The sequence below is a fragment of the Theropithecus gelada genome, chromosome 8 (assembly GCF_003255815.1).
Source record: "Theropithecus gelada isolate Dixy chromosome 8, Tgel_1.0, whole genome shotgun sequence".
In the NCBI taxonomy this organism is placed as follows: Eukaryota; Metazoa; Chordata; class Mammalia; order Primates; family Cercopithecidae; genus Theropithecus; species Theropithecus gelada.
Genome location: NC_037676.1, coordinates 53,973,468 through 54,000,626, shown reverse-complemented (window position 1 = coordinate 54,000,626; position 27,159 = coordinate 53,973,468). Strand labels below are relative to the sequence as shown.

At 34.9% G+C, this 27,159-nt stretch overlaps 1 protein-coding gene across 6 annotated transcripts in view; it reads left to right on the top strand.

Moving 5' to 3' along the window:
- The window catches only part of PCMTD1 (protein-L-isoaspartate (D-aspartate) O-methyltransferase domain containing 1), an 81,483-nt gene that overhangs the window by 49,262 nt on the left and 5,062 nt on the right, over window positions 1-27,159 (top strand). For 2 of the 6 annotated variants that reach the window (XM_025394474.1, XM_025394477.1), the window contains 3 exons: window positions 5,081-5,183; window positions 17,044-17,215; window positions 19,170-19,293. In XM_025394474.1, the coding sequence (XP_025250259.1) occupies window positions 5,081-5,183; window positions 17,044-17,215; window positions 19,170-19,293 (399 nt within the window). Of the gene's footprint in view, window positions 1-5,080; window positions 5,184-6,684; window positions 6,721-11,218; window positions 11,411-17,043; window positions 17,216-19,169; window positions 19,294-23,377; window positions 23,803-27,159 lie in introns of those variants that run through there. The other 4 variants (XM_025394478.1, XM_025394476.1, XM_025394479.1 and 1 more) reach the window with 4 other exon arrangements.

Below are 27,159 nucleotides of genomic sequence, written 5' to 3'. Positions count from 1 at the left end.
CATAAAGATACCTTATTTTATATAACTAAAATTAGTAATGTCATTGTAATTTCTTGAAAGATCCTTTTATATTTATATTTTAATTCTCATTGACTTTATATTAGTTTCATAGAAACCTAATAACTGATCCACCTACTCCCCCTTGTGGTGAATATTTAGTTTTAGCCGAAATACTTTTGCTGGTAGCTATTAACTCTTGATGTCACTTTACTATAATGTGAACAGAGATTTGGATAGTCCAAAACAGATTTTAAAAAATAATTCAGATGGAGCTTTATAATAAGGTGGCTAGTACTGCTCAGCCCCAGTTGCATGTTAGGATTATCTGCAGACCCTGGGTCACACCCTGAGAGATTCCTTTTTATTTGTTTGTGGTAGGTCCCAGGCATTTACAGTTTAAATCAAATTAAGTTTAATCTACTTTTAAAAATTAAAAATTCCCAGGTTATTCTAATATGCAGTCAGGGTTGAGAACCCTTTATATAGGTTATAATTATGCTTCTACAACTAACTATTCCTGTATATGGGGAGAGAGCACATCATAATTTTTAACAACAGTTTATCTGTCTATTACGTTACAGTGTGCACAGTACTTTTACGTAAATTTAATGCTTTTTCCCAGGGACTCCTTTTATACAGTGGGAACCGGTCTTATAGTGACTGGTCTTAAGATTATATAACAGTTAGGAGGAACTGGGATTGGAAACCAAGACATCTGACCTTTCATCTATCTTTCTCACCATACCAGTATTTTGATCTCAGAGTCCTCAGCTGAAATGATGGATCTTGAATTATTTCACCTTTAGAACTTTATGTATTATGAAGTACTTTTTGCCTGTGGCTATGTTTTGTAAACTAGCGTTACACAAAATACTAAAGGCACAGTGAACTTCATTCAGATGCAGTGTGGAACTCTTAGGTTTCCTTGGTCTGCCTCAGTCTTCTTCTCATCGGCACCACACTGTCAAACTGTTGGACATTACGCGGGGTGAACACAGATATAAATTAAAAAAATTGGTATTGCATAGACACTTGATGCCTAAATCGAGTAATTATTGACTTTTATGTACAAGCTTGGGTTCTTGACTAATTGGTAAATGATAAATGAACTAGATTAGATCCAATTATTAGAAAATTAGATCCAATGAATGTGATTTGAAAACTTGAAAGCAGCTTAGATTTTAGTATATTTGTTATTGTTCTCGATGGGGATTTGTCAACCTTAAAAATTATTTTTTATGTAAAGATTCCTAGGTATTTCTAATTACTGTATTTGTTTTAATAAACTTTGGCTTCACTGTATGTTTCTATGTTCTCTTTAATATTTAGCTATTAAAGGTCAACATTTTCTTTTTTTCAAAAATATATGTTACAAAAATTAAGCCCTTGTTTCATAGAAAAATCTTCACATTGGCGAATACAAAATAACATTGGAATTCTAAGTCAAATTTATGCTTCACTTGGCCTGTTAACATCATCATCTTTTGGATACCATTTCACTTTTTTCCATTGACAACTTGTACCTTTCTATTAGCTGTATATTACTTGTTTATTTATTTGAACATTTATGCTCTTTTTAAAACTCTTTCAGTAGTCCATTGTTTTTTGATTGAAAAAAGTTATACATGCAAATGGTTAAAACAAACTTTATACAAAAGCATATAATGATAAAAATGTTTCCTTACCACCCTAGATCTCTTAGTCCCCTTTCTCAGAAGCAGCTATTATGCTTTTTCAATTTTCTGTTTTATTCTCCTGTTGTTCTATTTAATATAGATACCAAATGTGAGTTGTAATAATCAGCATTGCATTACATTTTTATACACTTAATGCATTCAAGGTGTATATCACATTCTAAATAAATGAGATATTGGTGACATTGCTATTTAAATTCTGCCTTTTATTAATGCATTTTTCTTTTTAATTTACTTTGAACGTGTTTGTTACCATTCACATTGTTAAGTAGTTATCATTAGAGATGTGCCTCCATGTCATCGAAAATTAAACAGTTTCATCTATAAAAAATCATAATTGGTGTTTACATTCGATATTAATGCATAGCATATTTTACATGTGTATTTTTGTTGTTTGTCAAATCCTTTACATATTAATGAATTGTCTTTATCTTTCATTATTAAATATCTTGTGTCAAAGTAGTATGAAAAACAAGTTATGTGAAAAAAAAGAAAGTTTCTTTAAGCTTATTTGCAAAAGTTGACACTTTGCTTTTAGATAATAAGCAGAAAGCAGGAAAAATAAAATGAAAAAGAGACCTGTGGCATCTTTAACTGAGAGCCTAGAAGTTTGAAATTCAGACTCTTTCTGTTAATAGTGCAGTTTGAACTATGGATTAGAAGCTTTGATTATAGATTCTTAACACCTTTGTTATTATATTTATATATTCTGTCTTACAGGAAACATAGAGTGCTAGTAGTATTGACCTTTTTAATTGATCTCATATCTATGCAGCCCTGGATTTTCTTTTTTATAAAATTGTAACTAGATTTTTTTTTTCCTCTCTCTCTCTCTCTGTCTCTCTATCTCTTTTTTTTCTTTCTAAAGACACGGTCTCACTCTGTTGCCCAGCCCAGAATTGCAGTGACAGGAACATAGAGTCTTATAGGAAACATAGAGTGCCAGCAATATTAACCTTTTTAATTGGACTATCTATGCAACCCTGGTTTTTCTGTTTTTATAAAAATGTAACTAGATTTTTTTTTTTCTCTCTTTTTTCTTTCTTCTTTTTTAAAACAAACAAAACCACGGTTTCTCACTGTTGCCCAGCCCAGAGTGCAGTGGCAGGAACACAACAAACTCACTGTAGCTTTTACCTCTTGGTCTCAAGCAATCCTCCTGCCTCAGCCTCTCAAGTAGCATGCACCACTAAGCCCGGCTACTTTTTTGTTTATTGTAGAGACGAAGCCTTGCCGTGTTGCCCAGGCTGGTCTCAGAGTCCTAGGCTCAAGCAATTCTCCCACCTTGGCCTCCCAAAGTGCTGGGATTACAGGTGTGAGTCACAGTGCCTGACCCTAGGTTCTTAATGGATAATGAAAATGTAAACGTCTCATGTTTGATAGTCAATGGATCACCCTAAAAGGAAGAAAGGGAAATTAGGTTTATGTCATAGGATAGTATTTTTCTTACTGTGTACATAAGTAAGTGTAGCTTTATTTGATTTTTTTTTTTTCTTTTTCTGAGACAGAGGCTTGCTCTGTCACCCACGCTGGAGTGCAGTGGCAAGATCTTGGCTCAATGCAACCTCCGTCTTCTGAGTTGAAGCAATTCTTATGCTTCAGCCTCCCAAGAAACTGGGATTAAAGGTGTGCACCACCACACCTGGCAAATTTTTCTATTTTTAGTAGAGACAGGGTTTTGCCACGTTGGCCAGGATGGTCTCAAACTCCTGGGCTCAAGCCATCTGCCCGCGTTGGCCTCCTAAAGTGCTGGGATTACAGGCATGAGCCACCACATCCTGCCTGTATTTGAATTATTTTAAATGAGGAAAACTATTTGGCTTTTTAAAACATTTTATATGTTGACACCTATGGAAATTCAAATTCTCAGAATATTCACATTTAATGTATTGAAAAGTGACTTCACTGTGTGCTTTTCTAAGTTAAATTTTTTGTCTGCTTTATTATTTTGAATATAAAAGATTTTAGTTTTACTCAGTTTATCTGTAGTAATAGTAATTGCAAGGAGTCAATGATTTTGGACAGATGTTCCAGTTTTCAGATGAAGGCTAAGAGTTCATAAGGAAGGAAACAAGCAAAAAGTTTAACATTGTTTTAATCAGGGCAATTCATAAAATGTAAAAACATTGCAAAGGAAGTTAATTCTGTTGTGGTTTGATGAATCAAGCACCTTTTTATTTAATTTTCCTATCTGAACACATTTTTCAAGTAAAATTAGTGTTTTTAAAAAACTATAAAAGTATACTAGGGGAAGGCATTATTCTTATCTGATTTTGGTTTGAAGATTATATCTGAACATTTTGGTTAAATTTGTATAGTCTAGATATTTCTTAGACGGCAAAGCATATTTTACATGTACTGTTTGAACATTCAAACGTGACAATTTATGATTGTGATTTTTTTGGTTAAAAGTACCTAATGGTCAGTAGAAACAATCCAAATATGCACTGTTGTTTTAGACATTTAGTGGAGGGCACATCCAGTTAAATATTTCCTAAAGATACTGAAAATAATACACCTTCCAGGTCTAATGTTAAAGGAAAAAAAGTTGAGTGGAAAACCTGGTTGGCTCAATTTCAGAAGCTGAAAAGGGATTAACTGTAATTTGTGTGTTATATTCTCATGTGGGTCATGGGGCAGGTTAGTATGTATGTACGGTAGCCTTAGGAGATACTGAGTCCTCGTATTTTCAGTGTGAGCTGGTACCAGGGTGGGGGAAAAGAGCCAGCCCGAGTACCTCTATGGGGGCTGAGAACGCTCTCCTCTATTCATTCCCCTTTTCCTCGGAGGTCAGTCCATCCATGGGCATATGTAAAGAGAAATCCTAAGTGAGAAGTGTAAAATATGCTGGAGCATGAGGGTCAAGTCCAGCATGCTGTCCGATGACCACATTCTGCTAGGCACTGGGAGCTCCAAAAAGCGTGGAATAGGGTGGGAATGTAGCCTCTGCTGGCTGGGGATAGGAATGCCCCGAGACATTCATGCAGTATCTGTGTCAGCGCATGTTTTTAAGTATGTTGAATTACAAATTTTTTAGCAAATGATAAAATAATAGCAAGTAACTTAAACTTCATTTAGAAATATTATTGTTTTGGAAGTTTTGTCCTGCCAGATAAGCTCCTCTCTCGGGACAGCTCTGTAGGTTTCAATCTTATGCCTGGTAGTGTTTTTTGATAGAAAACTCAGGCAAACTGTTTTTTTTCCTTTTTTACATTAAAGCAATGTACATGGATTTCCATTCAACTTTTAAATCTGTAGCTAGGAGGTATTTGCATATTTCAAGCCATCTTTAAGTACTCCTGTGATGTATAAATGAGCAGAACTTAAAAGAGCTCTGTAAGGGCATATTATTAATATCTTTTATAAAAATGCTGCTACGATTGCAGGTCCTTTTGGAATAAATCATGGGATTGAGCTTCATTCAGATGTGGTGGAATATGCCAAGGAAAAACTGGAGAGCTTCATCAAAAATAGTGATAGCTTTGATAAGTAAGTATTCATATCTATAGTTTTGGTTTGAAATCACTTAATAAATAGATACATGCAACGTGACTATTCTTGAACACTATTATTGATCCTGACTGACTCAATTGAATGCAGCAAAAATCAGTGCACCATAAAATGAGAAAAAGTTAATATTATTCTGTGCTATAACTTTACCTATATGTAATTCTATAGTAAATTATAAATATAGTAATTTTTTGCTACTAGCACTTTATTAGTAATGCTGAATTCATTAAACATTATTCAGGTATCTTTTCTGGAGATACAATGTAATGCTGTGATTGCAGTATTTGTCTGGAACTGGTTTTTTTACCTTTTGGATAGTAATTTAGTAGTTTTGTCCTCTTCAGTTGTAACATAAGAGGTGGTACCTGTCAGTATACAAAGGACTTTAACATATTCAGCTACTTTGTAATACATCCAGAAGAAATGATAATAGAAATACATTGATATATCTTGTGATAGGATTGTTTATGAGAAATTGGTTTATAAAACCATTGTTTTAAACTCACAATATAACTCCCCTTAGAAGAAATATTGCACAGGCTTTGGTCCTTGGGCTGGCAGGAAAAGTCCATTTGGTGTATAATCCTAAAATTCTGCATTACTATGGAGCAAGGGCACTTACACTGAAATCCATGAGCTCTTTGAAATTGTGTAAAATTTGGAGAGCTTTTACATCTTTCATTTCTCTGTGTATCTTATTTTCAAAGAGAAAAAGTGTTAAAAAGGATAGAAAACATAATAAGCTTAGAACAGTCACTTTAAAGAACGAAGTTTTAGGCAAAAACTGAAAATTTCAACTTGGCTTGTTGGGAGTGGGCCCTCATTTATCTTCAGCCCTTGGCTATGACCAAAACTTGAGGGAGGGGGCTAGATCAGAACTGAGGACTTTTCTCTAGAAAGATCTAGATTGAAGGACAGCACCGGAGAGAAGAAGCCAAAAAACCTTGTGAATATCTTCAGAAGAATGTTTATTTTCCCCCTCCTCCCTTTGCCTTTTTTCCCCTTCCTCTTGTACTTTTGTTTCATTCCCCTTTGCAATCCCAGTTTGTATTTATCCTCTGGCAAGTGGCATTTGATTGGTTGAAGAACAGAACCTGATGTAATGGAGCAAAATCCTCAATACTTACAATGAAGGCAAGATCTTGTGTCTACCTAGGTGTGATTGTAACTGTGTTAAAGATTGCAGGCAGCAGGCAGGCATGGGGCAGTTGGGAAATGCTCAGGTTTTATTTTTACTGTAATTCAATGGATTTAAGCAAGCCATTTGAATTTTCTGCATTAATTTACTGAACACCATCCTATATCTTATTTATGCTTGTCTTAACAACACGTAATGCACATTTTGATTCGTTTTTCAAGGCTTACTGTGTTGGTTCATATCCTATTTCCAAGAAAAGCACGTTTGGCAGAAATAAAAGTTTTTAGTCCAAATTATTTGACAAGAAATTTGGATTCAATTTTAGCATCCTTTTTTGTCTTTATCGTTTCTCTCTGTCTTAAGGATTATAGTGGCATGGTAAGTGCTTAAGATGTAGTCGTGATGTATTTTCATACAGTCATTAGAACTATAGAATTTTATTTATTTTATTTAATTGCTATTAAGTATTTGTTTTAATCTCGAAACAGTGTACACAAAAGGGCTCTTTGAGTACATTTCAACTTATAAAATATAAAAGTATTAGTAAAAGCAAATGTTTAAGGTCTATTTTAAGCTGTGTTGTATATTAGTTATTAATAGATTTCACCTATTAATACATGAAGACACAGATAATTCCATTTTGGGTCATTAATTGAGCAGAACAGACTCAAGGAAGACTCTTGAATCAGTGAAGCAACTCTGTACAAGTATCTGTGGAGCTCAAGCTTATTGCTGGCAAGAGGGTATAGTCCTGGGAAACAGTAAAATATGTTGTGATTTGAAGTGTTTCTATGTTGATGTAATTTAAATAATAATCCACAACACAGATAAGTTTGAACACTACTTATTTAAGTATCTCAATTTTTAAAAATTCTTAAAATTGGTGTGTTTTTTTTTTTTTTTTGTAATTGTAAAATACTCAAATTTCCCTGGCTTATATTTCTTTAGTTTTATTTTGTCATTACTGTGTTACACAGGTTTGTTATTCATAAAATGATGAATCATAAAATACAGTGATGACTGGTATAAATGTTTCTCTGTAATTTTTTATGGCCTCGTTTTAGTTATATGTAGTTGTTTCTAAAGTGTTTGTTACAGCTTATTTTTGAAACAGATTCTTAATTCATGAACTAGTCATGAAGAATACAGTTCTGACAATTTTATTATCCTAATCTTCAGTGTACCAAAACATTCCTGTTACGTGTTTCAGATTATAAAGTAGCTTATATACAAGGAGTAGTAGGTATTAGGAAAATGTTTCATTTTGCGTAATGTAATGAGTGGCTGGATTCAGTGTTTTTTTTTTTTTGTTGTTGTTCCTTTTATACAGTTTGGTTTCAGTGACAAATTGTAAAAATGATTTTTCTTACATGTGTTTTGATTATTTTCAGTTTGTCTTGATGTTTGTGGATAATATTTAAGCTTATTTTCAAGTTTAAAATATTTTACAAACTTGCTGTGCCAAGTGGTTTGAAAATCTCATTTCTAAGCAGTTTTATTTAATTATGGTTCATCAAAATACAGATTTTAGTTAACAAAATATAAGATAACTGATGAAAATTAATTGCTGTTTATATATTCCTTAGTACCAGATTATCCTTGATTATGTGTAATGGAGAGAGAATAAATAGCTGAAACCTAATATTCTTCCAGTTTTTTTTATCCTGTCGGTTTGGATCTTTTTTTAATCAGTCCCCTTTTCAAAAGTATTATCATGTCACTTATGGTTTGAATTGCATTTTTAAAGTTTTCTTTTGTACATATATTTAAGATTGTAGTAAACTCCCAAATGCAGTAGAGGGGGAAAAAAATCCATACACTAATCAGCATTAGAATATATAATGTTAGGTGACCTTTTTAAGAATACAAATATAGGCTGGGTGTGGTGGCTCACACCTGTAATCTTAACACTTTGGGAGGCCAAGGCAGGCGGATTGCTTGAGCCTGGGAGTTTGAGACCAGCCTGGGCAAAGATGGCGAAACCCTGTCTCTACAAAAAAAAAAAAAAAATTACAAAAATTAGCTGAGTATGGTTGCACATACCTGTATTCCCAGCTACTTGGGAGGCTGAGGTGGGAGGATCGCTTGGACACGGGATGCGGAGGTTGCAGTAAGCCAAGATTGCACCATTGCGCTCCAGCCTAGGCAACAGAGTGAGACCTTTTCTCAAAATAAAATACAAATATGTTTTTATGTTGTATAAAGCTTGATTCCTGTGTCTTGAAAGTAGTATTCTTTCTTTAGAAATAAGTAAGTACTTTTAAACTTTCTATGTCTTAGTCTTATATCAACAAATGAAATAATGTGGAGAGGCTACTCTGGATTTACTGTACTGGAGTTGGGAGGGAAGGAGGAAGTTTTATGTCTGATGTATTCCTTTGATACATACGGTATTTTTAAATTCACTGAAATTGTCTTATAAAAATGATGTGATTTCAAGGGTCCTGTGAAACATTGGCAAGCTTTTCCCACAAATCCCGATTAGTAAATCTTTTAAGCTTGCTAATCTAAATGGTGTCTGTTGCCACCACCTGACTCTGCCTTTGCAGTATAAAACTGGACACAAATGCCATGAAAATGAACGGGCTTGAGGGTATTCCAGTAACACTTTATTTACAAAAACACTTTGTTTATGAGCTGTAGTCTGGACTTGGCCTGCTCTCCGTAGTTTGCTGACTCCTATTGTACTTTTATACACGCTCTCCTAAACATCCTATGTTTAGCTACACAAGGAAAGGCCTTTAGGTATCTGGCTTTTGAGAGGGAAGGAGGATATTGGGGGTGTAAAATTATGAGTCAGTATTTGCTCATGTATGGTTAAAAAAAAATCTCCAGCTTTACTTAGAAGAGTATGTTAAAGGAACCTGAATTATAGACTTTTTACCATGTAAATACTTTGAAAATGAATTGATTATTAGTGTAGCATTTATTTATAACCACACATATGTAATGCATATACATGTATGTATTTGATTTAGCTCCCTAGAATGCATGCTTTAGAGAGGGCCATTTTCTTGTAAAGCATTAATTAGGCCAATAGATCCTATATTCTTTCCTTTTTGGGTGACTTATAGCTGTGACTTTGAGAGTATGACAGTGTCAGTAGCCAGATGAGTATAATGTAGTTTGAATTATTGGAGATTTTCATTCCATATGAATGAAAGACCATTGTCTCCGTATAGTTTGCCATGTAAATGAGTCATGATATGAATAATGAAAATAATAATGAGATGATACAAAATGATAGCACCTAATATGCATTGTCTATTCATTAGTATTAACCATTCTAAATGTTTTATCCATAGTTCTAGAGACAATATTAATTGGTGTTCACATTTCCCAGATGAGAAAACTGAGGGTTAGAAAAAGAGGGTATAAGCTGAGCCTGGGAGTCTTTTTACTTAGTTCTATTTGGCTCTTATGATGTCAATGTTGATTTATTCTAATATTTCTTTCCAGCAAGGTACTGCTATCAGTGAATTACAGCCTAGCAACTTGGATAGGAAAGTTTCCTAGATAGGAAAGTTGAAGGAGTACTTTTATTTTCATCATTTACTTTTTTCACATTAGAATTAAGGAATGCTGTTAATGTATAGTGTATTTAATTCACTATAGCATTTATATTAAAGAGCATATCTTGTTCATTAATGAGACTTGCCTATGGCATGAATTTTTATTGGGGTCAGAGATGGGTGGGGGAGGCAATTCATTACTCAAATTTAGCTGAGGTGTAAGTTTTATATGTAGAGTTAGAGTAGACTTTTGTATTTTAGAAGATTTAGTTGATATTGTCATATCTACTATCCTAATTTTATTTTAAATTATATGTTCATTTTTCACATATGATTTGCATTTGAAAATTAGATGCTTGTATATTCTATCGTCTTTTATTTACTTCATCTTTATGAGAATTACATTTATTTAAAGGAGTTTTCCTATATATAATTCGTTATATATTCAGTATTCAAAATATTTCTCAAATATGTGAACATTTTGGTATTCTAATGTTTAGAAGTAGTTTTATAATAATTGTTAGAGATTGTAAATATATTTTAAAGTTATGACAGATACGTAAATACATTTTACAATTATGACAGACATTGAGATGTTGAGAGAGAGAAATCCTTGAAAACAGTCATCAGGACTATCAGTTATATATTTTAACCTCTGTTAGAAATGGCATGGGGAAAAATTTCATGGCTTCAAACACATTTTTAGGAGAAGAAATTGTTGAAATACAATTTCAGCAATAAAAGGCTCTCCTTTGTATGACTTATGTGTCACATTTCCTGTAAAATGTTTGGAGATTGTTTTTGTTACTATGAATTTCTCTGATGCTTTCTTTAATGAACAATAACTGTATTTACTTGCAACACATTGCTTGGAATTATTCTGAATTATTCTGAGATGAGTTTGATTCATTTGAAAGGGAAAACACTTGAAAATGTAAAGTTTAGTTTTTCAAAAAATTATAATTAAATAGCTTAATTATTGATTGTTGGAGTCCTTGAATGGTATAAGTGTATTTGGAGATCAAGAGTTTAACATTTCCCTTGGTTTTCTTCACAATGGAAAAATTTGAAGTTTTGTTTTGTGTTAATAAAGCAGTCATGGCTCTTAAAACTCAAAATGTGTATTTTGACAAAGTATTTCAAGAAAAAGAAGTTGTTGTGATTCATTTGGCAGGTTGTTTTGGATGAGGTGTGAGAACAAGGTAGGATTCTTTTCCACGTCCTTGAAATTTCTTTATTCCACCGGAATAATTGTCTAAAATTTCAATAACAGCATCCTGTGGCACATGATAAACTAGGTGTGCAAATTGTCAGCCCCACTTCAACAGTGTATTGAAGGGGAATGTTGTTTTTTCTACTCTCAGTCAGCTCCTAGACCTAGACTATCCGTCTAAGAGGGAAGCTACAGGGCAAGGCTAGGTCACCCTGATCTCCTAGCAGCTTATCAAAAGAATTATATGGGCAAGTTGGCAAGGTTCCTGCTGTGAACGAAATCATCTGTCCATCTCAAGATGAAGATATTCCAACCTGCACCTATAAAGAAAACCACTGCTAAGGTAAGTGATTAGAATCCCGGTGTCATTTTGGGCAAGTGTTCATGTTCTAAACCGAGATATTTATGTGCTCTATATTTCTTCATAAATGATTTTCAGGGTACATTTTATTAAGAGTATGTCAATTACTTTTCCTTATCTGCATAAGAGAGTCTGAGAATATTCATTGAATTTTCAGGTTTAAATCAATAAATTATTATAAGCTTAGAATGAATGATTTTGTGGTTATTATACACATTTCAGGACTGTTGATTTTTTTTTCTGTATACATATAACATATTTTTGGTAGCGTAATTTAGGAGTGTGGGACATCTCTATCTTGGAAATTTTGTTTTGAACATTTTTTTCAAAGAATAAAAATGATTGCTACTTTTTATTTTACTTACAAACATAAAATTTTAATGAACTCCTAACAATTAGGGAAGGAACACACCAACCACTCTTTTGCAAGTAATTATAAACACGTATTAAGTATCATTTTAGTAGAATTTTTGCCATTTTTTTCTTCTCAGATTTTGTTTATTGTGGTGTTGATGTAAAAAGGTAGATTTCAGATTTTCTTTCACCATTTTTAACATAATTTCTGTGTGTAATTTTATACATAGTATTATTTTGTAATAAACTTGAGAACTTCCTTTGAGTTTATTGTTCAGTCTTAGAGATTCTACAGAAATTGTATTTGTAGTTTAAAATATGTCCTTTACCTCTATAGGTTTATGGAAACTTAGGTAAGATACAGAAGTTAGAAGATAGAGCCTAAGGAGGAAAAATGTTTATTTTCTTCTCTACTTTGGAAGAATCAATAGGAGTTGTAATTTACTCTGTTCGATAGCATGGTAGCCACCATCTGTGTCTTGAATCAATCATCTAGTTATTCACATATATAAATATCAGTAAACATTTACCTGAATTCTTTTTTTCTTTGAGACAGGGTCTTGCTCTGTCACATGGGCTGGAGTGCAGTGGCATGGTCATAACTCACCATAGTTTCCAGCTTGTGGGCTCAAGCGATCCTCTCACCTTGGCCTTCGGAGTAGCTGGGACTATAGGCGTGTGCTACCATGCCCAACTGATTTTTTAAAAGACATTTGTGGAGACAGGGTCTTGCCACGTTGCCCAGACTGGTCTGGAACTCCTGGGCTCAAGTGATCCTCCTGCCTTGGCCTCTGAAAATGCTGGGATTATAGGAGTGAAGAGCCACACCTGGCCTACCTGAAAAATTGTAATCATAGACTTTTGGAAAAAATATTAACTGAAATTTTGGCCACTCTGTAACCTGACTGGTATGAATTTGTTTACATGAAATGCTGTATAAAAATAAGTTATGGGCCGGGTGCAGTGGCTCATGCCTGTAATTCCAGCAGTTTGGAAGGCCCAGGCAGGTAGATTGCTGGAGTTCAGGAGTTCAGAACCAGCCTTGGCAACATGATGAAGCCTGATCTTTACTAAAATACAAAAAATTAGCTGGTTGTGGTGGTCCACATCTGTAGTCCCAGCTACTCAGGAGGCTGAGACACAAGAATTGCTTGAACCTGAGAGATGGAGGTTGCAGTGAGCTAAGATCGCATCACTGCACTCCAGCCTGGGCAAGACCTCCTCTCAAAGTAAAAATAAATAAATACATAAATAAGTCATGATATTAGTATCAGAATACTAAATGTCTAAGATTCTCAAAGTGTGCCCAGTCAGAAAAACCTAAGTTCATCTATAAGTACTTTATTGGAAAGTTAATCCCTAATTGCTTTACAGATTGAAAAAAAGTAAGAATATGCAGTTTGAGAGGTTTTTCTCTAACTAATTGTGAAGTTTTATGTATTATGGCTAGAAAAGGTTAAGCCATACTTACAATATGTTTAGCATATGAGTTCTCTAATATGTTCTAGATTTGTTAGTGCCGACATTTAAAAATATCCTTTTTTGTCCAATTTTATTTATATCTTTCGATTTTTATTTTTAAACTTAGTAATAGTACATCCCTTTTTGAATATTGTCTTAAATTCAAAGAAACTTTCAAATTTGAGTATTCTGTTAAAGAAAATAAATTTAAACATGTTAAATGAAAGTATAAAGACCCCATATATGTGTTTGCTAGAAGTAGAGTTGCAATTACTAGAAATTTATTAATTTAGAGTTTTGATTTTTCTCTGCAGTTATCCTTTGTATTAATAATTTCCCTTAGATAGAAGTAGATATACTTGTTCTGCTTTACATTAGAGGGAAAAACATTCATGTTGTTTACTAGAATAATAAGGTAGGTTGATTGGAGATCTTCGGAAAGACCCCCCTGGTCCAAGAAAAACCTGCCTTTTAGTTATAGGAGAGTTGATTATTCATTAGAGGCAAGAGTTTATTTTGTTGTTCCTTTTTTGGCATGTTGGGAAAAAAACTGTATTCTGTAACATGAAGTTACAGTTATTATAATAACCAATTTAACAAAACATAAACCATTATGTTACTACAGAGAAGTACCATAGGTGGCTGATCGCAGTGGCTTACGCCTGTAATCCCAGCATTTTGGGAAGCTGGAGTGGGGGGATCACTTGAGGCCAGGAGTACGAGACCAGCCTGGGCAACATAGCGAGACTCTGTGTCTATATTTTAAAAATTAAAACAATTAAAAGAAGTACCATAAGCATATGCTTTTTCTGTAACTTTATTTCTAGAAAAGCTTCTCTTCTACTCCTGCGATTTTTGTGATTAGCATATTTAATTTGTCAAATTTGGGTTCATATTCAACGTTGGTAGGTAGAAAAGTTAAAAATTTATGTTTCTTTTTTTTGTTTAGTTCATTTATTTAATACATGTGTTTTGAGGACTAATAGGTGATGGAGATACAATTAAATTCAGAAGAAATATTCAAAGAGATAGCAGGAAAATACATTTTAAAAATGTTTCAAAGGGAAGATTGTGTTAAAGTATTAGAAGCAACTCTTTGTTAAGTAAAAGGGTAGTTATTTAGTATTTTCATTTTAGGTGACTATTAAAAAGTATATATATTTTAATATGCAAATATAAAAAGAATTAGATATTTTACATTGTTTTAAAAAGTCTCTGATCTTGGACTACCCACATTTTAAGGTTTTACTCTCCACAGTGGTTGGTGGCTTTCATCTTGATAGGGCAGCTCTAGATTGTCGTGTCTCACCTTTCAGATCCCAGCTTGCCATTTCTCAGGGAGCCCTTCTCTGATCCCCATGCCTGTCAGTTTCCCTTTAGAGCATTGATCGCAGTTGTAATTTATATTTCAATTAATAGGATTGTTTGATGTTTGTCTCTTCCATTAGAGATAAACATGAGTGTCTCCCATTGTATTCTCAGTCACTGCACAAAGCTAGTGCTCAGCAAATAGTATTTGACTGAAGGAAGTGTGCAATTAGTGGTATCAGGTAACTTGTCCAAAGCACACATTTAATTTTAGAATCAAACACTAAATTATTTCTAACTTATTTTGCTGTGATGAATGTGTATAAAATACCACTAATATGAAAAGTGGTTTTAATTGTAAGTTGTCATTACCTGTAGTGGTGTTTTCCTTGGCAATAGTTCTGTAAGCTACCACGTATTTTTAACTAGTAGGAAGCTTTTAAAACTATAAACATATTTTTTAATTGATTTAATGTATCTGATAAAGAGGTTTAATAATTCAAACATTTTTAATTATTTAAATTCTTTAGTCTCATTCTGAAAATTATGAGGTTGAAATAAATTATGATAAAATTAAAGCATTTAAAATGAATTTCTATAAAGTTTTTAGGTAGACCTTACTGAAATAGTCCAACTTATTTTTAAAGAATGCTTACTGTGATAAGATGATTAAACCACGTGATCTACAGTATCTAATTACTTAAAAGCCAAAAATTATATTTTGACTATATTTTTAAAAATCCAAGATTATGGCATAGTTTTGAGTATAAAAGAGAAATTAAATATGATTCTCTAACATAGGTAAATTCACATTTTGTGTGTGCTGTGCAAGTAGAAAGGATGAGATGCTATTAAAGAATGGAGTAAGATTTCATTGCAAAGCTGATATTTGAGCTATATCTTGAAGGGATATCAGGCATTAAGAGTAGAAGGAGAGGGGAAGGATATTTTAAGTTAGGGGAACAGCACATACACAGATGCAGGATTTCAAAACACTGTGTGATGGTTCCTGTAAGGAATTAGAAGCAAGTAATTCAGTCTGCCTGCAGAGTAGTATGTTCAGGCTGGGGCATAGACAGGAAAGGAGTCTAGTAGAACGACTTGACAGTAGACTCATAAAGATTCCCCACGGAGCACTCCTAGGAGCTTGAACTTATCCTGCGCAGTAGAGAGCAAAGGGATGGAAGAGAGACCTGAAAAATGTGATCAGTGAGGTGACAGTTACAGTAAAAGAAATAATGGAGCATGGACTGCCTTAGCGTTGGGGCATGGAGACAATAGTACAGGGATACCCTTGACCCTTCCCATCCCACCTTCTGTCCCCTTCCACCAAAAAGACAAGAAATGAAGAACAGGGCATAGATTTGGGTAAATTTTCTTCTTTAGGAAATAGATGTGTCTGTGTTTTAGTGACTCTGAATGGAAACTTAATTGTGTAATAAGTCTATTAATTACTAAAGGACAGAATATATTTTACAGAGTAAAAATGATTGTGATTCAGATCAGTGTTATTTTTCACTGCATGCCAAACCTTTTAATGTAAATTATTTCATCCTTAAATAATAGTGTGCTTTCGCTCTATGATCATATTAACCTTATTCAGCGTAAAAGTGAAAGAATACGAATTAATTTTAATAAGATTACCTGTCTTATTAGTGCGTTGGGGTTTTAATTACATTTATATTAGAGCCTGTTTTCAGTTTTGTTTTTATCAAAATTTAAGAAATAAAGTAGAAGTCCAAGTAGGATAGTTTGTAAAAGCGTAACTCTGTGTACCATGAACCAACACTGTCACCAGGACCAAGCAGCCCAGATAAAATACCTTTGAAACCATATCTCATGTTGCTTAGGGAGATCATCAGGACCAAAGCAGCAACATGAAAAAACTAGTATTCATTCTGGTCTTTGTCCCAATCAGTAATGTTCCTCAGTCAAAATTTATTAGAAACTCTTCCTAACCTTACTGGTTGCAGGGGTGTGTGGTGGGGTCACTGGTATCTTTTTTTTTGACAAAGCTCTCCCACTTTTACCTTCAGCAAAAATGTCAAACTGAGATGAATTCTATACAAACCTTTCTCATTTCTGCTGGCCCCTCAACTTTTTTGGAAAGGACAATGCAAAGTGAAGCCTTTTCTCATTTATTGATCCTTATGATTCTCATTGTTATCATATGTTACTTTGGGAGTGTCACAATATTGAGGTTGTGATGAGCTTTTCGTTATATTTATTGCTTAAGACTTAAGTGAGGTTTCAGTGTGGCCAAAAATGTTAATGTTTTGAAAACACGTCTGTCCTATGTTATTGATAATAAAACAATATATTTGATGAGTGCTAAACTTAATAAATATTATATTTAAATAAAGTTTATAATCATTTTACCCTTATAATTAATTTTGGTAACTTCCATTATTTCAAAGGACTGGATTATGGTAAATTTTTTAGATCTAATATTTTGCTTAAATGAATTAAAATATGTTTGTTTTTCAATGCAGATTTGAGTTCTGTGAACCTGCATTTGTTGTCGGTAATTGCCTCCAGATAGCATCTGACAGTCATCAGTATGATCGAATTTATTGTGGAGCTGGAGTCCAGAAAGACCATGAAAACTACATGAAAATATTACTAAAAGTTGGAGGCATATTAGTCATGCCTATAGAGGATCAGGTAACTTCCACTCCTTTTCTTTAGTGGCTTAGGAAGCAAGCACATTTGTTTAAGGTTGAGGAATTTTATTCAGTGAAAGGTACATTGTAACTTTTAAAGAAAAAATACTTTTCACCAGATCTGTCTTACTTGTTTAGACAAAACTTGAAACATCTTAATTATTTAAACAAAGGAGATAGAGAAAATATCTCTCTACTATGAGGAGAGGTAACTTGGGCTTTCAACTCAGCTCAGTTACTCCCTGTGCCTGGTGTTCAGCAAGCTGCTTTCTTCTTTAGTTTGCTTTCCCAAAAGTTGGATGTGATGATCTCTACTAGCTGCTCAGTTTCCCATATTCTTCAGTTCTTTGAACGTGTCGAAAGGAAATCCTAGCCAGGCATGGTGGCTCACGCCTGTAATCTCGGCACTTTGGGAGGCTAAGGCAGGCAGATCGCTTGAGCCCTAGAGTTCAAGACAAGTCGGGGCAACATGGCAAAACCCCGTCTCTACAAACAGATACAAAAATTATCCAGGCATGGTGATGCACCTGTAGTCTCAGCTACTCAGAAGGCTGAGGTGGGAGGATCACTTGAGCCCAGGACGTTGACGCTGCAGTGTGCCATGATTATGCCTCTGCATCCAGCCTGGGGGACAAAGTGAGACCCTGTCTCAGAAAAGAAAAGAAATCCTCTTTGTGGTTTGATTTTGAACTATTTAACTTCATTAAGAAAACAAGTGAACTAAAAAAATCTTCATTATTACCAAGTAGACTCATTAGAAAATATTCTGCAGCTATTTATGAACATTATTAATTTTACTTTTTTAGCCTTGGTTTAGAATTATTAGGTATAATGTATGAAATACTAATTTACTCAGAAAACGGGTATACCTTTCAAAAGCAAATTACTTAAAAAAGTTATAAAAACACATTTAAAAAATACCTTTTATGTTTACATTAACTGAAATCTGAAATGTTTAAAATACCTGCAGTTTGTGTAGTTCAGGTAGAGTATCTAAGATGACTGGGTCCTAGCATGATAGTTGTGGAGTTTATTTTTATTTATCTTGGGATCCCTTAACATCACCATGTGTCATTTGCAGCTCAGTGGATCTCACTATCACCATGAACTGTGCTCTGTAGCAAATCATTTGTCAGATATTAAAAAGGGCAAGAGTATATCAATATTCATTTTTAAAAGTTCATGGAAAAATGTTATTAGAATGCTTCCAGGGCTTAGACTCCCAGTTAAACAATTTTTTTTGTTTTGTTTTCCTTTAACAATACATTTTCAAATATGTAAAATGTGACTTTCTCATCAATATTTTGTTAAACATTTACTGTATACTATTTTACAAACATCAAATGTAGTAATGAGCTGCTTTTTGTGATAGAAGTTGAATATACTAATTAAACCTGAACAAGATGTGTATTGAGCTAATATTTTTTTCCTGTGACCAGTGATGGGCGTTTGCTGAAATGATAAAACTTCTAGTCTCTTTATAATTACATTGATTTGTGAGATATCAAGTTGGGGGTCGAATTAGAATCTGTATTCCATTAATATCATGGAAGAGCATGAAGTCAACATGTAGTCAAAATATGGTCTTATTAATATAATGCCTTAACCAAGTTACTGAACCTGTCTCAGACATGTATTTTGAAAGGCAATGGCATGTATGGATTGTAGTGCTTCTTCTAGACACTGTCAGACCACAAATCTAACATTGCAGACTCACTTGGCCATATTTGAGTATCCCATTTGCATTAAAATATCTGTATTAACAGCAAATAGTTTCATTCCTTTTATATTTTATAGTAAATATTTAAATGGAATTAATTTGGTCACATTTAAATATAAGTGATTGTATAGCTCTGACTGGCAGTTGTTCCCTTAAAACAGTTTTGACTGTAAGGTGACCACATTGCTGGGATTAAGCTGTTCACTTTCTTTCTTTCTTTTTTTTCTCTAAATAGTTAACACAGATTATGCGTACTGGACAGAACACTTGGGAAAGTAAAAATATCCTTGCTGTTTCATTTGCTCCACTTGTGCAACCAAGTAAGAATGATAATGGCAAACCAGATTCTGTGGGACTCCGTAAGTAGCTCTTCATATTTTCTGATTGGATTGTGACTTACGGTGTTTGGCTTTTATGCTTGGGATTTAAAACTATGTAATTATGAAGAATTAAATACTTATACAGTAAGATATTTAGTGGATTTATTCAACCTTTTTTTTTTTGGAGACAGAGTCTCGTTGTGTTGCCCAGGCTCGAGTGCAGTGGTGCCATGTCGGCTCACTACAACCTCCGCCTCCTGGGTTCAAGTGATTCTTGTTCCTCAGACACCCAAGTAGCTGGGATTACAGGTGTGCGCCACCACGCCTGGCTGATTTTTGTATTTTTAGAAGAGATGCTGTTTCACCATGTTGGCCAGGCTGGTCTCAAACATCTGACCTCAAGTGGTCTACCTGCCTCAGCCTCCCAAAGTGCTAGAATTATAGGCATGAGCCACTTCGCTGGGCCTCAGTTTTTTTTGGTTTTTTTTTTTTTGTTTTTTTTGGTAAAGTAAAGCCCTCACCTTATACCAGACACTGTTAGCTACCTTCATGGAAACATAAGAAGAAGGGGCAGGTCAAACCAAAACCAAATTTATTAATTATAGTTTGTGATGTGGCAAGTTACTGGTTGTGGGAAGGGTATCTACTATAGGTATGGTGGTAAGGAAGACCTTTCTGCCAAAGCAACATCTAAATTATGACCAGAATGATATAAAAAAACTTGCCACATCAAGATTTAGTGGCAGCATTTTTTCATACAGAGAGACAATAAATACAAAAGGCTTTATCTAGTCTGAAGAGAACTTGGTCATTCCCAGACCAGGCATAGGGTCCAGAGTGGCAGAAGCTCATTGGCTGGCTGTGGAGGATGGATTATCATAGGAAAAAAAGGCAGGCAGGCCAGTCAGGAGGCTTTTCTTACACCTACGGGAGAGTGGATGTTGGTGTGGATAGTGTTGTCTGAAGGCAGAAGAATAGCTGACTGGGGAGAGTGTGGGTGGAGGGAAAAGAGGAATTTGTTTTCCCTTGAGGCTAGCTGAGTGCTGGTGTTATTTACTATTGCTAGGAAGACTGGAAGTGGCATAATTTGGAAATAGGAATAGAAAGATCTGACATTTTCCTTTAATCGTGTTTGAGTTGTCTGTTACCATACAGACAAATGTCAGGTGGCACAAACCTGCTTCATGAGCAAGGTATAAATGGAGACCCCTCAACATGAACATGGCATTTTAGGCTAGGGATAGATAGAAATGGATGAGATCACTTAGCGGAGAGTAGAAATAAAGAAGAGATATTGGAGTTGGACCTGAGGTTCACCAATTTAGAGATAAAATGGAGGAAAATGGATTAGCGAAGGAAGGGTCAAAGGTGTTGGGGGCAAACTAGGGTCAGGTCCCAGGGTGTTGAAAACCAAGAAAGAAAAGTTTCAAGGAGGGAGTGATCAACGTAATGGAGCAAATGAGAGCTTGAAATGGAGAGGAGAGAGTGGTATTAATTGGTTTGGCTTAGATCATAGTATTTTTAACCATGAGGTAAAATTCTTTACCAAAAAGGAACCTCTTGACTTAGTTTGCCTTTTAAATGAATTTATTTCATAGGAACTTGGGTTTATAGAAAGATACAATTTTATTTTCAGTGTTCATTCTACTCTCTTTTGAGCCGTATGACTTTGGGACATTTGGAGTGTTTTTGAAAATTATATGAAGTAATGTTTGTTTTGTTTTGTTTTTACGATGGAGTCTCAATGTGTCACCCAGGCCGTAATGCAGTGGCACGATTTCAGCTCTCTGCAGTCTCTGCCTCCTGGGCTCAAGCAATTCTTCTGCTTTGGCCTCCTGAGTAGCTGGGATTACAGGTTCCCACCACCATGCCTGGCTAGTTTTTGTATATTTAGTAGAGACAGGGTTTCACAACCCTTACATTAGACCCAACCACCCACCCAGTTTCAGGCAGTGGCGCCAGCCTGCCACCATGAGAGTCTACCTGTAAATATATGGTGAACAGAGCCTAGTCAATGTGTGTGAGTCCCAGACAAAAGTAGGCACATCCCAGAGGAAAAGAGAAAGGAATGACAGCCAAACATGGCCAGCTGCTTTTTATATACCTGAAATATACAAGCCTAGCCATTCCTCCACCCTAAGGAAGAATGTGTGCGATGATGCAGAGAGGCTGTCATGGCTCTATGGTGAGTGTTGCTTGCTCAGAGTGTTAGCGGAGTAAATGTTTCTTCAGCTTGAGCTTGGGAGAGTGCTTTGCAAGCATTTTTCTCTAATGGGAGCCACTGTCAAAGGTGATACGTTGACCACTCTTTACAGATTTGTGAGAGTCATAGATTCTGATTCTGTGCTGTTATTGTGATCTCATTTAGAAAGAAGTTAAGCAGTCAGTTCTAAAACAGTTTCAACCTTTCATAATTCAGAAAATGTTAGCAACCAGTTTTTCCAAATATACTTGTTAGTAATCTATACTTTCGCTACTTACGAAAAGGATTTTAATCCATATGTAACAGTCCATATAAAACAAAATTAAAGCTAAAATAAGAATGATAAAAAAACAAAGGATTATCATAAAGGAGACTGGAAACATGAGGTTACTGTGTTGAAATGTTTATTTAAACTTCCCATCTAGTCAAAAACAGGTATCACTGAGACACAGAAAAATATAGGACGTCCGTTTCTTTCTAGCACCAGAATCAGTGATTATCACTTGGCTGTGTATGCATTATATGATTGTTTCCATGAAGTCTACTTTTTAGTAGACTACAGATGCTTCTCGACTTATGGTGGGACTATGGCCAGATAAACCCATTGTAAATCATGAACGTTGTTGAGTGGAAAATGGATTTAATGCTGGTAACACAGCACATGGTCCCCAGCTTAGGATGGTTTGACCTTACTTTGGTTGCAAGAGTGATACTCATTTAGTAGAAACCCGAACCCCATCGTGAGACATAAGGAGCTCCTCAGCGTAAGGTGGGGTTACATCCTGATAAACACATTGTAAAGTGGAAAAATCCTACATTGAACCATTAGAAGTCAGGGACTATCTGTATACTCTATATATTTATGCCATATTAGTACTATTTGCAATAGTAGGCTATACTGTAGTTACCGGTCCCTACTTAAAACTCCTTGCAACAATAATAGCAAAACTATTTTCTCCTTCCTAGTTTTCAAACACTAGAATTATAGTTTATGATAATTTTGTTTTAATTATCCTAACTGGATGGGAAGTAATAAAAGGAAGTAATGAAAAAATTTTCTGACACAGCTTGGCTTTGACAGTGGCCCAACCGTAAGTGTCATACCTAAGAATGCCTATAGAATCCCTTGTTGATTTCTGTGCAGCAGCTATTTAACTGTTTTACTTTGACACTGTTAAAATCTCAGAATTCTATCAGTAGTCATTCTATTTTTTATCTGATCGTTTTCTTGTTTATTTTAGAAGCATTTTGGTTGTAAATATGTTTTTATAATAACATAATTCATTAATGACATAGATAATATGCTATGAATGCACAATTTCCATTTTCCCTCATTTTAAGAATTTCAACACAAATCTAAGTAGCTGGTAAGACTGCTATTGGTTGGATTGAATGACATTTGTAACAGTGAATGTAAAATAGGAATAAATTCAATAGAATAGGGTAAAATGGAAAGGAGCCTAAATTAAAAAAAAAATCCATTATACCTCTGAAATATTTACAGACTAAATGATATGTCTAAATATTTCATCAAAATAATCTGGGGTGGTGATGGGAAGAGTGATAATTGTTGAAGCTGAGTGCCCAGATATATGGGAGTTATTAAACCATTGACTCTTTTCTGTGTATACAGTCATCACTCCTTATCCTTGGGGGATATGTTCCATTACCCTCCAGGGGATGCCTGGGCCTGCAAATAGTACAAAATCCTGTATGTATTATGTTTTTTCTATCTGATAACTGAGGCAGCTGCTAAGTTACTAACAGATGGGTGGTATATATGGTGCGGAAATGGTAGACAGAGGGATGATTCACATCCCAGGCAGGACAGCATGAAATTGTACTACACTACTCAGAACAGCTCACAATTTAAAATGTATGAATTGCTTCTTTCTCAAATTTTCCATTTAATATTTTCAGACCTTGGTTGACCGTAGAAAGCAGAAACCGTGGAAGGTGAAACTGCATAAAGGGAGACTACTGTACTTGAAATTCTACAATAAAGAGAAAAGTCATCAGTAACCAACAGTAACTTATAAAAAGTCAGGAATTATGTGAATTTCTAAAAAATAAAAGCTTCATATAGTAATAGTCAGAGCATGAAAAAAGTTTTAAAAATTAGTATTTGCCAAAATTTAATAGGATATATGGAGAATAAGTTTTTGTGGGTGTATAGAAGTAAGTCAAAATAGCTTGCTGTTGAGAGGACATTATTCCTTAATTGTAGGGAATTAAAATATGAAAGAATGCGACTATAAAAAAAACCAAAAATAATATAGAAATTATTTGCCAAATGTATCTTGTAGTAATCAAATTGCTCATATTAAACAACTTACTAAAGTGGAGTCATAATTTTTCATCTTGATTCGCCACTAATTTTATTACATTTAAAAATCCTGTTTCTTTCTGTGGTTTTTTTTATTGGGGTTGGGGAGAAGACATTCTGAAAAGAAAGATGCATTGTTTGAAGTTCAGGGACAGAAGAGACTTCATAAATTGTTATGAAAAATTGTTTCATAATTGGTGTATATATGCCACATTTTCTTTATCAAGTCTATCACAGATGGGTATTTGTGTTGGTTCCAAGTCTTTGCGATTGTGAATAGTGCTGCAGTAAACATACGTGTGCATGTATGTTTACATGCACAGTGGAATGATTTATAATCCTTTAAGTATATACCCAGTAGTGGGATTCCTAGGTCAAATGATATTTCTGGCTCTAGATCCCTGAGGAATAGCCACACTGTCTTCCACAATGATTGAACTAATTTACACTCCCACCAACAGTGTAAAAGCATTCCTATTTCTCCACATCCTCGCCGGCTTCTGTTGTTTCCTGACTTTTTAATGATCGCCATTCTAACTGGCTGGAGGTGGTATCTTATTGTAGTTTTGATTTGCATTTCTCTAATGACCAGTGATCATGAGCTTTTTTTCATATGTTTGTTGGCCACATAAATGTATTCTTTTGAGAAGTGTCTGTTCATATCCTTTGCTCATTTTTTGATGGGGTTTGTTTGTTTCTTGTAAATTTGTTCAAATTCTTTGTAGATTCTGGATATTAGACCTTTGTCAGATGGATAGATTGCAAAAATTTTCTCCCATTCTATAGGTTGCCTGTTTACTGTAATGATAGTTTCTTTTGCTGTGCAGAAGCTCTTTAGCTTAATTTGATCCCGTTTGTCAGTTTTTTCATTTGTTGCGATTGCTTTTGGTGTTTTAGTCATGAAGTCTTTGTCCATCCTTATGTCCTGAATGGTATTGCCTAGGTTTTCTTCTAGGGTTTTTATGGTTTTAGGTTTTATGTTTAAGTCTTTAATCCATCTTGAGTTGATTTTTGTGTAAAGTGTAAGGAAGGTGTGCAGTTTCAGTTTTCTGCATATGGCTAGCCAGTTTTTCCAACACCATTTATTAAATAGGGAATCTGTTCCCCATTGCTTGTTTTTGTTAGGTTTGTCAAAGATCAGATGGTTGTAGATGTGTAGTGTTATTTCTGAGGCCTCTGTTCTGTTCCATTGGTCTGTATATGTGTTTTGGTACTAGTACCATACAGTTTTGGTTACTGTAGTCTTGTAGTATAGTTTGAAGTCATGTAGTGTGATGCCTCCAGCTTTGTTCTTTTTGTTTAAGATTGTTTTGGCTATGCAGGCTCTTTTTGGGTTCTATATGAAGTTTAAAGTAGTTTTTTCCAATTCTGTGAAGAAAGTCAATGGTAGCCTGATGGGGATAGCATTGAATCTATAAATTATTTTGGACAGTATGGCCATTTTCATGATATTGATTCTCCTATCCATGAGCATGGAATGTTTTTCCATTTGTTTGTGTCCTCTGTTATTTCCTTGAGCAGTGGTTTGTAGTTCTTCTTGAAGAGGTCCCTCACATCCCTTGTAAGTTGGATTCCTAGATATTTCATTCTCTTAGTAGCTGTTGTGAATGGGAGTTCACTCATGATTTGGCTCTCTGTTTGTCTGTTACTTTAGGAGTTCTTGGTGTATAGGAATGCTTGTGATTTTTGCACATTGAATTGTATCCTGGGACTTTGCTAAAGTTGCTTATCAGCTTCAGGAGATTTTGGGCTGAGATGATGGGATTTTCTAAGTATACAATCATGTCATCTGCAAACAGAGACAATTTGACTTACTTTCTTCCTATTTGAGTACCCTTTATTTCTTTCTCTTATCTGATTGCTCTGGCCAGAACTTCCAATATTATGTTGAATAGGAGTGGTGAGAGAGGACATCGTTGTCTTGTGCTGGTTTTCAAAGAGAATGCTTCCAGTTTTTGCCTATTCAGTATGATATTGGCTGTGGGTTTGTCATAAATATCTCTTATTATTTTGAGATATGTTCCATCAATGTCAAATTTATTGAGTTTTTTTAGCATGAAGGAGTGTGGAATTTTGTCAAAGGCCTTTTCTGCATCTATTGAGATAGTCATACGGTTTTTGTTGTTGGTTCTGTTTATGTGATGGATTACGTTTATTGATTTGCATATGTTAAACCATCTTTGCATCCCAGGGATAAAGCAGACTTGATCATGGTGGATAAGCTTTTTAATGTGCTGCTGGATTCAGTTTGCCAGTATTTTATTGAGAATTTTCCCATCGATGTTCATCAGGGATATTGACCTGAAATTTTCTTTTTTTGTTGTGTCTCTACCAGGTTTTGGTATCAGGATGATGCTGGCCTCGTAAAATGAGTTAGGGAGGATTCCTTCTTTTTCTATTTAAATTTAAAATAAGTTTTCCTAGCAGTCAGGATTAGTATTATCTCATCTGTTAAATCCTAATCTCATAACTGGAGGCATTGGAAACAAGGTACTCTTAAGGAATAGACAATATGGAGGATGTTTGAATAATTAGGACTGAGACTTATCTAAAAGGTTTTGTGTCAGTCAAAAGAACTTTTTTATTTTATTTTTTAAATTTTTTGAGACAGGATCTCACTCTGTTACCCAGGCTGTAGTGCAGTGGCATGACCATGGCTCACTGCAGCCTTGACCTACCCAGGCTCAGATGATCCTCCCATCTCAACCTGCTGAGTAGCTGGGACTACAGGCATGTACCACCATGCCCGGCTAATTTTTCTTTTTTTTTTGTAGAGACAGGATTTCACCATGTTGTCTAGACTGGTCTCAAGATGATGGGCTCGAGTGATCCGTCTGCCTCAGCCTCTCAAAGTGCTGGGATTACAGGCTTGAGCCATTGTGCCTGGCCCAAAAGAACTTTTAAATGAAGCTCACATGACTGCTACTTTAGGAGTTCTGAGTGTTAGCAGCTACTAAAGTCAAGTCTGAATCTTTTTCCATGCTGGGTCCAGTTGGTCTTGATAAATTTCAGGTATTCCTCTGATGATTTAGGATTGAAAGATACATCGCTGGAATAGCATGCAGTATTGGCAAAGGAAGAACATAATTACAGTGTTGACAGAGAATACCAGTAACAGAAAAATTCGAGAGCCAAGATCAGCTGAAAAGACTGATACAGTTTCTATTTCCTAGCTCCTTTATAATTTCTAAAACTTTAGGGTAGATTTATTCTTCACTCTGTTCCTTCACAGAGCTCTCTCAGGCTTAGTTCTGGGTGCTTTCCTCTACTCTTGGTCTTTGCATGTCACGATGGGCTGCTGACATGGGATTAGCATCTCCAGCCCCGACCTTGCCCCTGAGCTCCAGAGTCGTGATCTTATGGTGGCTTATGGTGG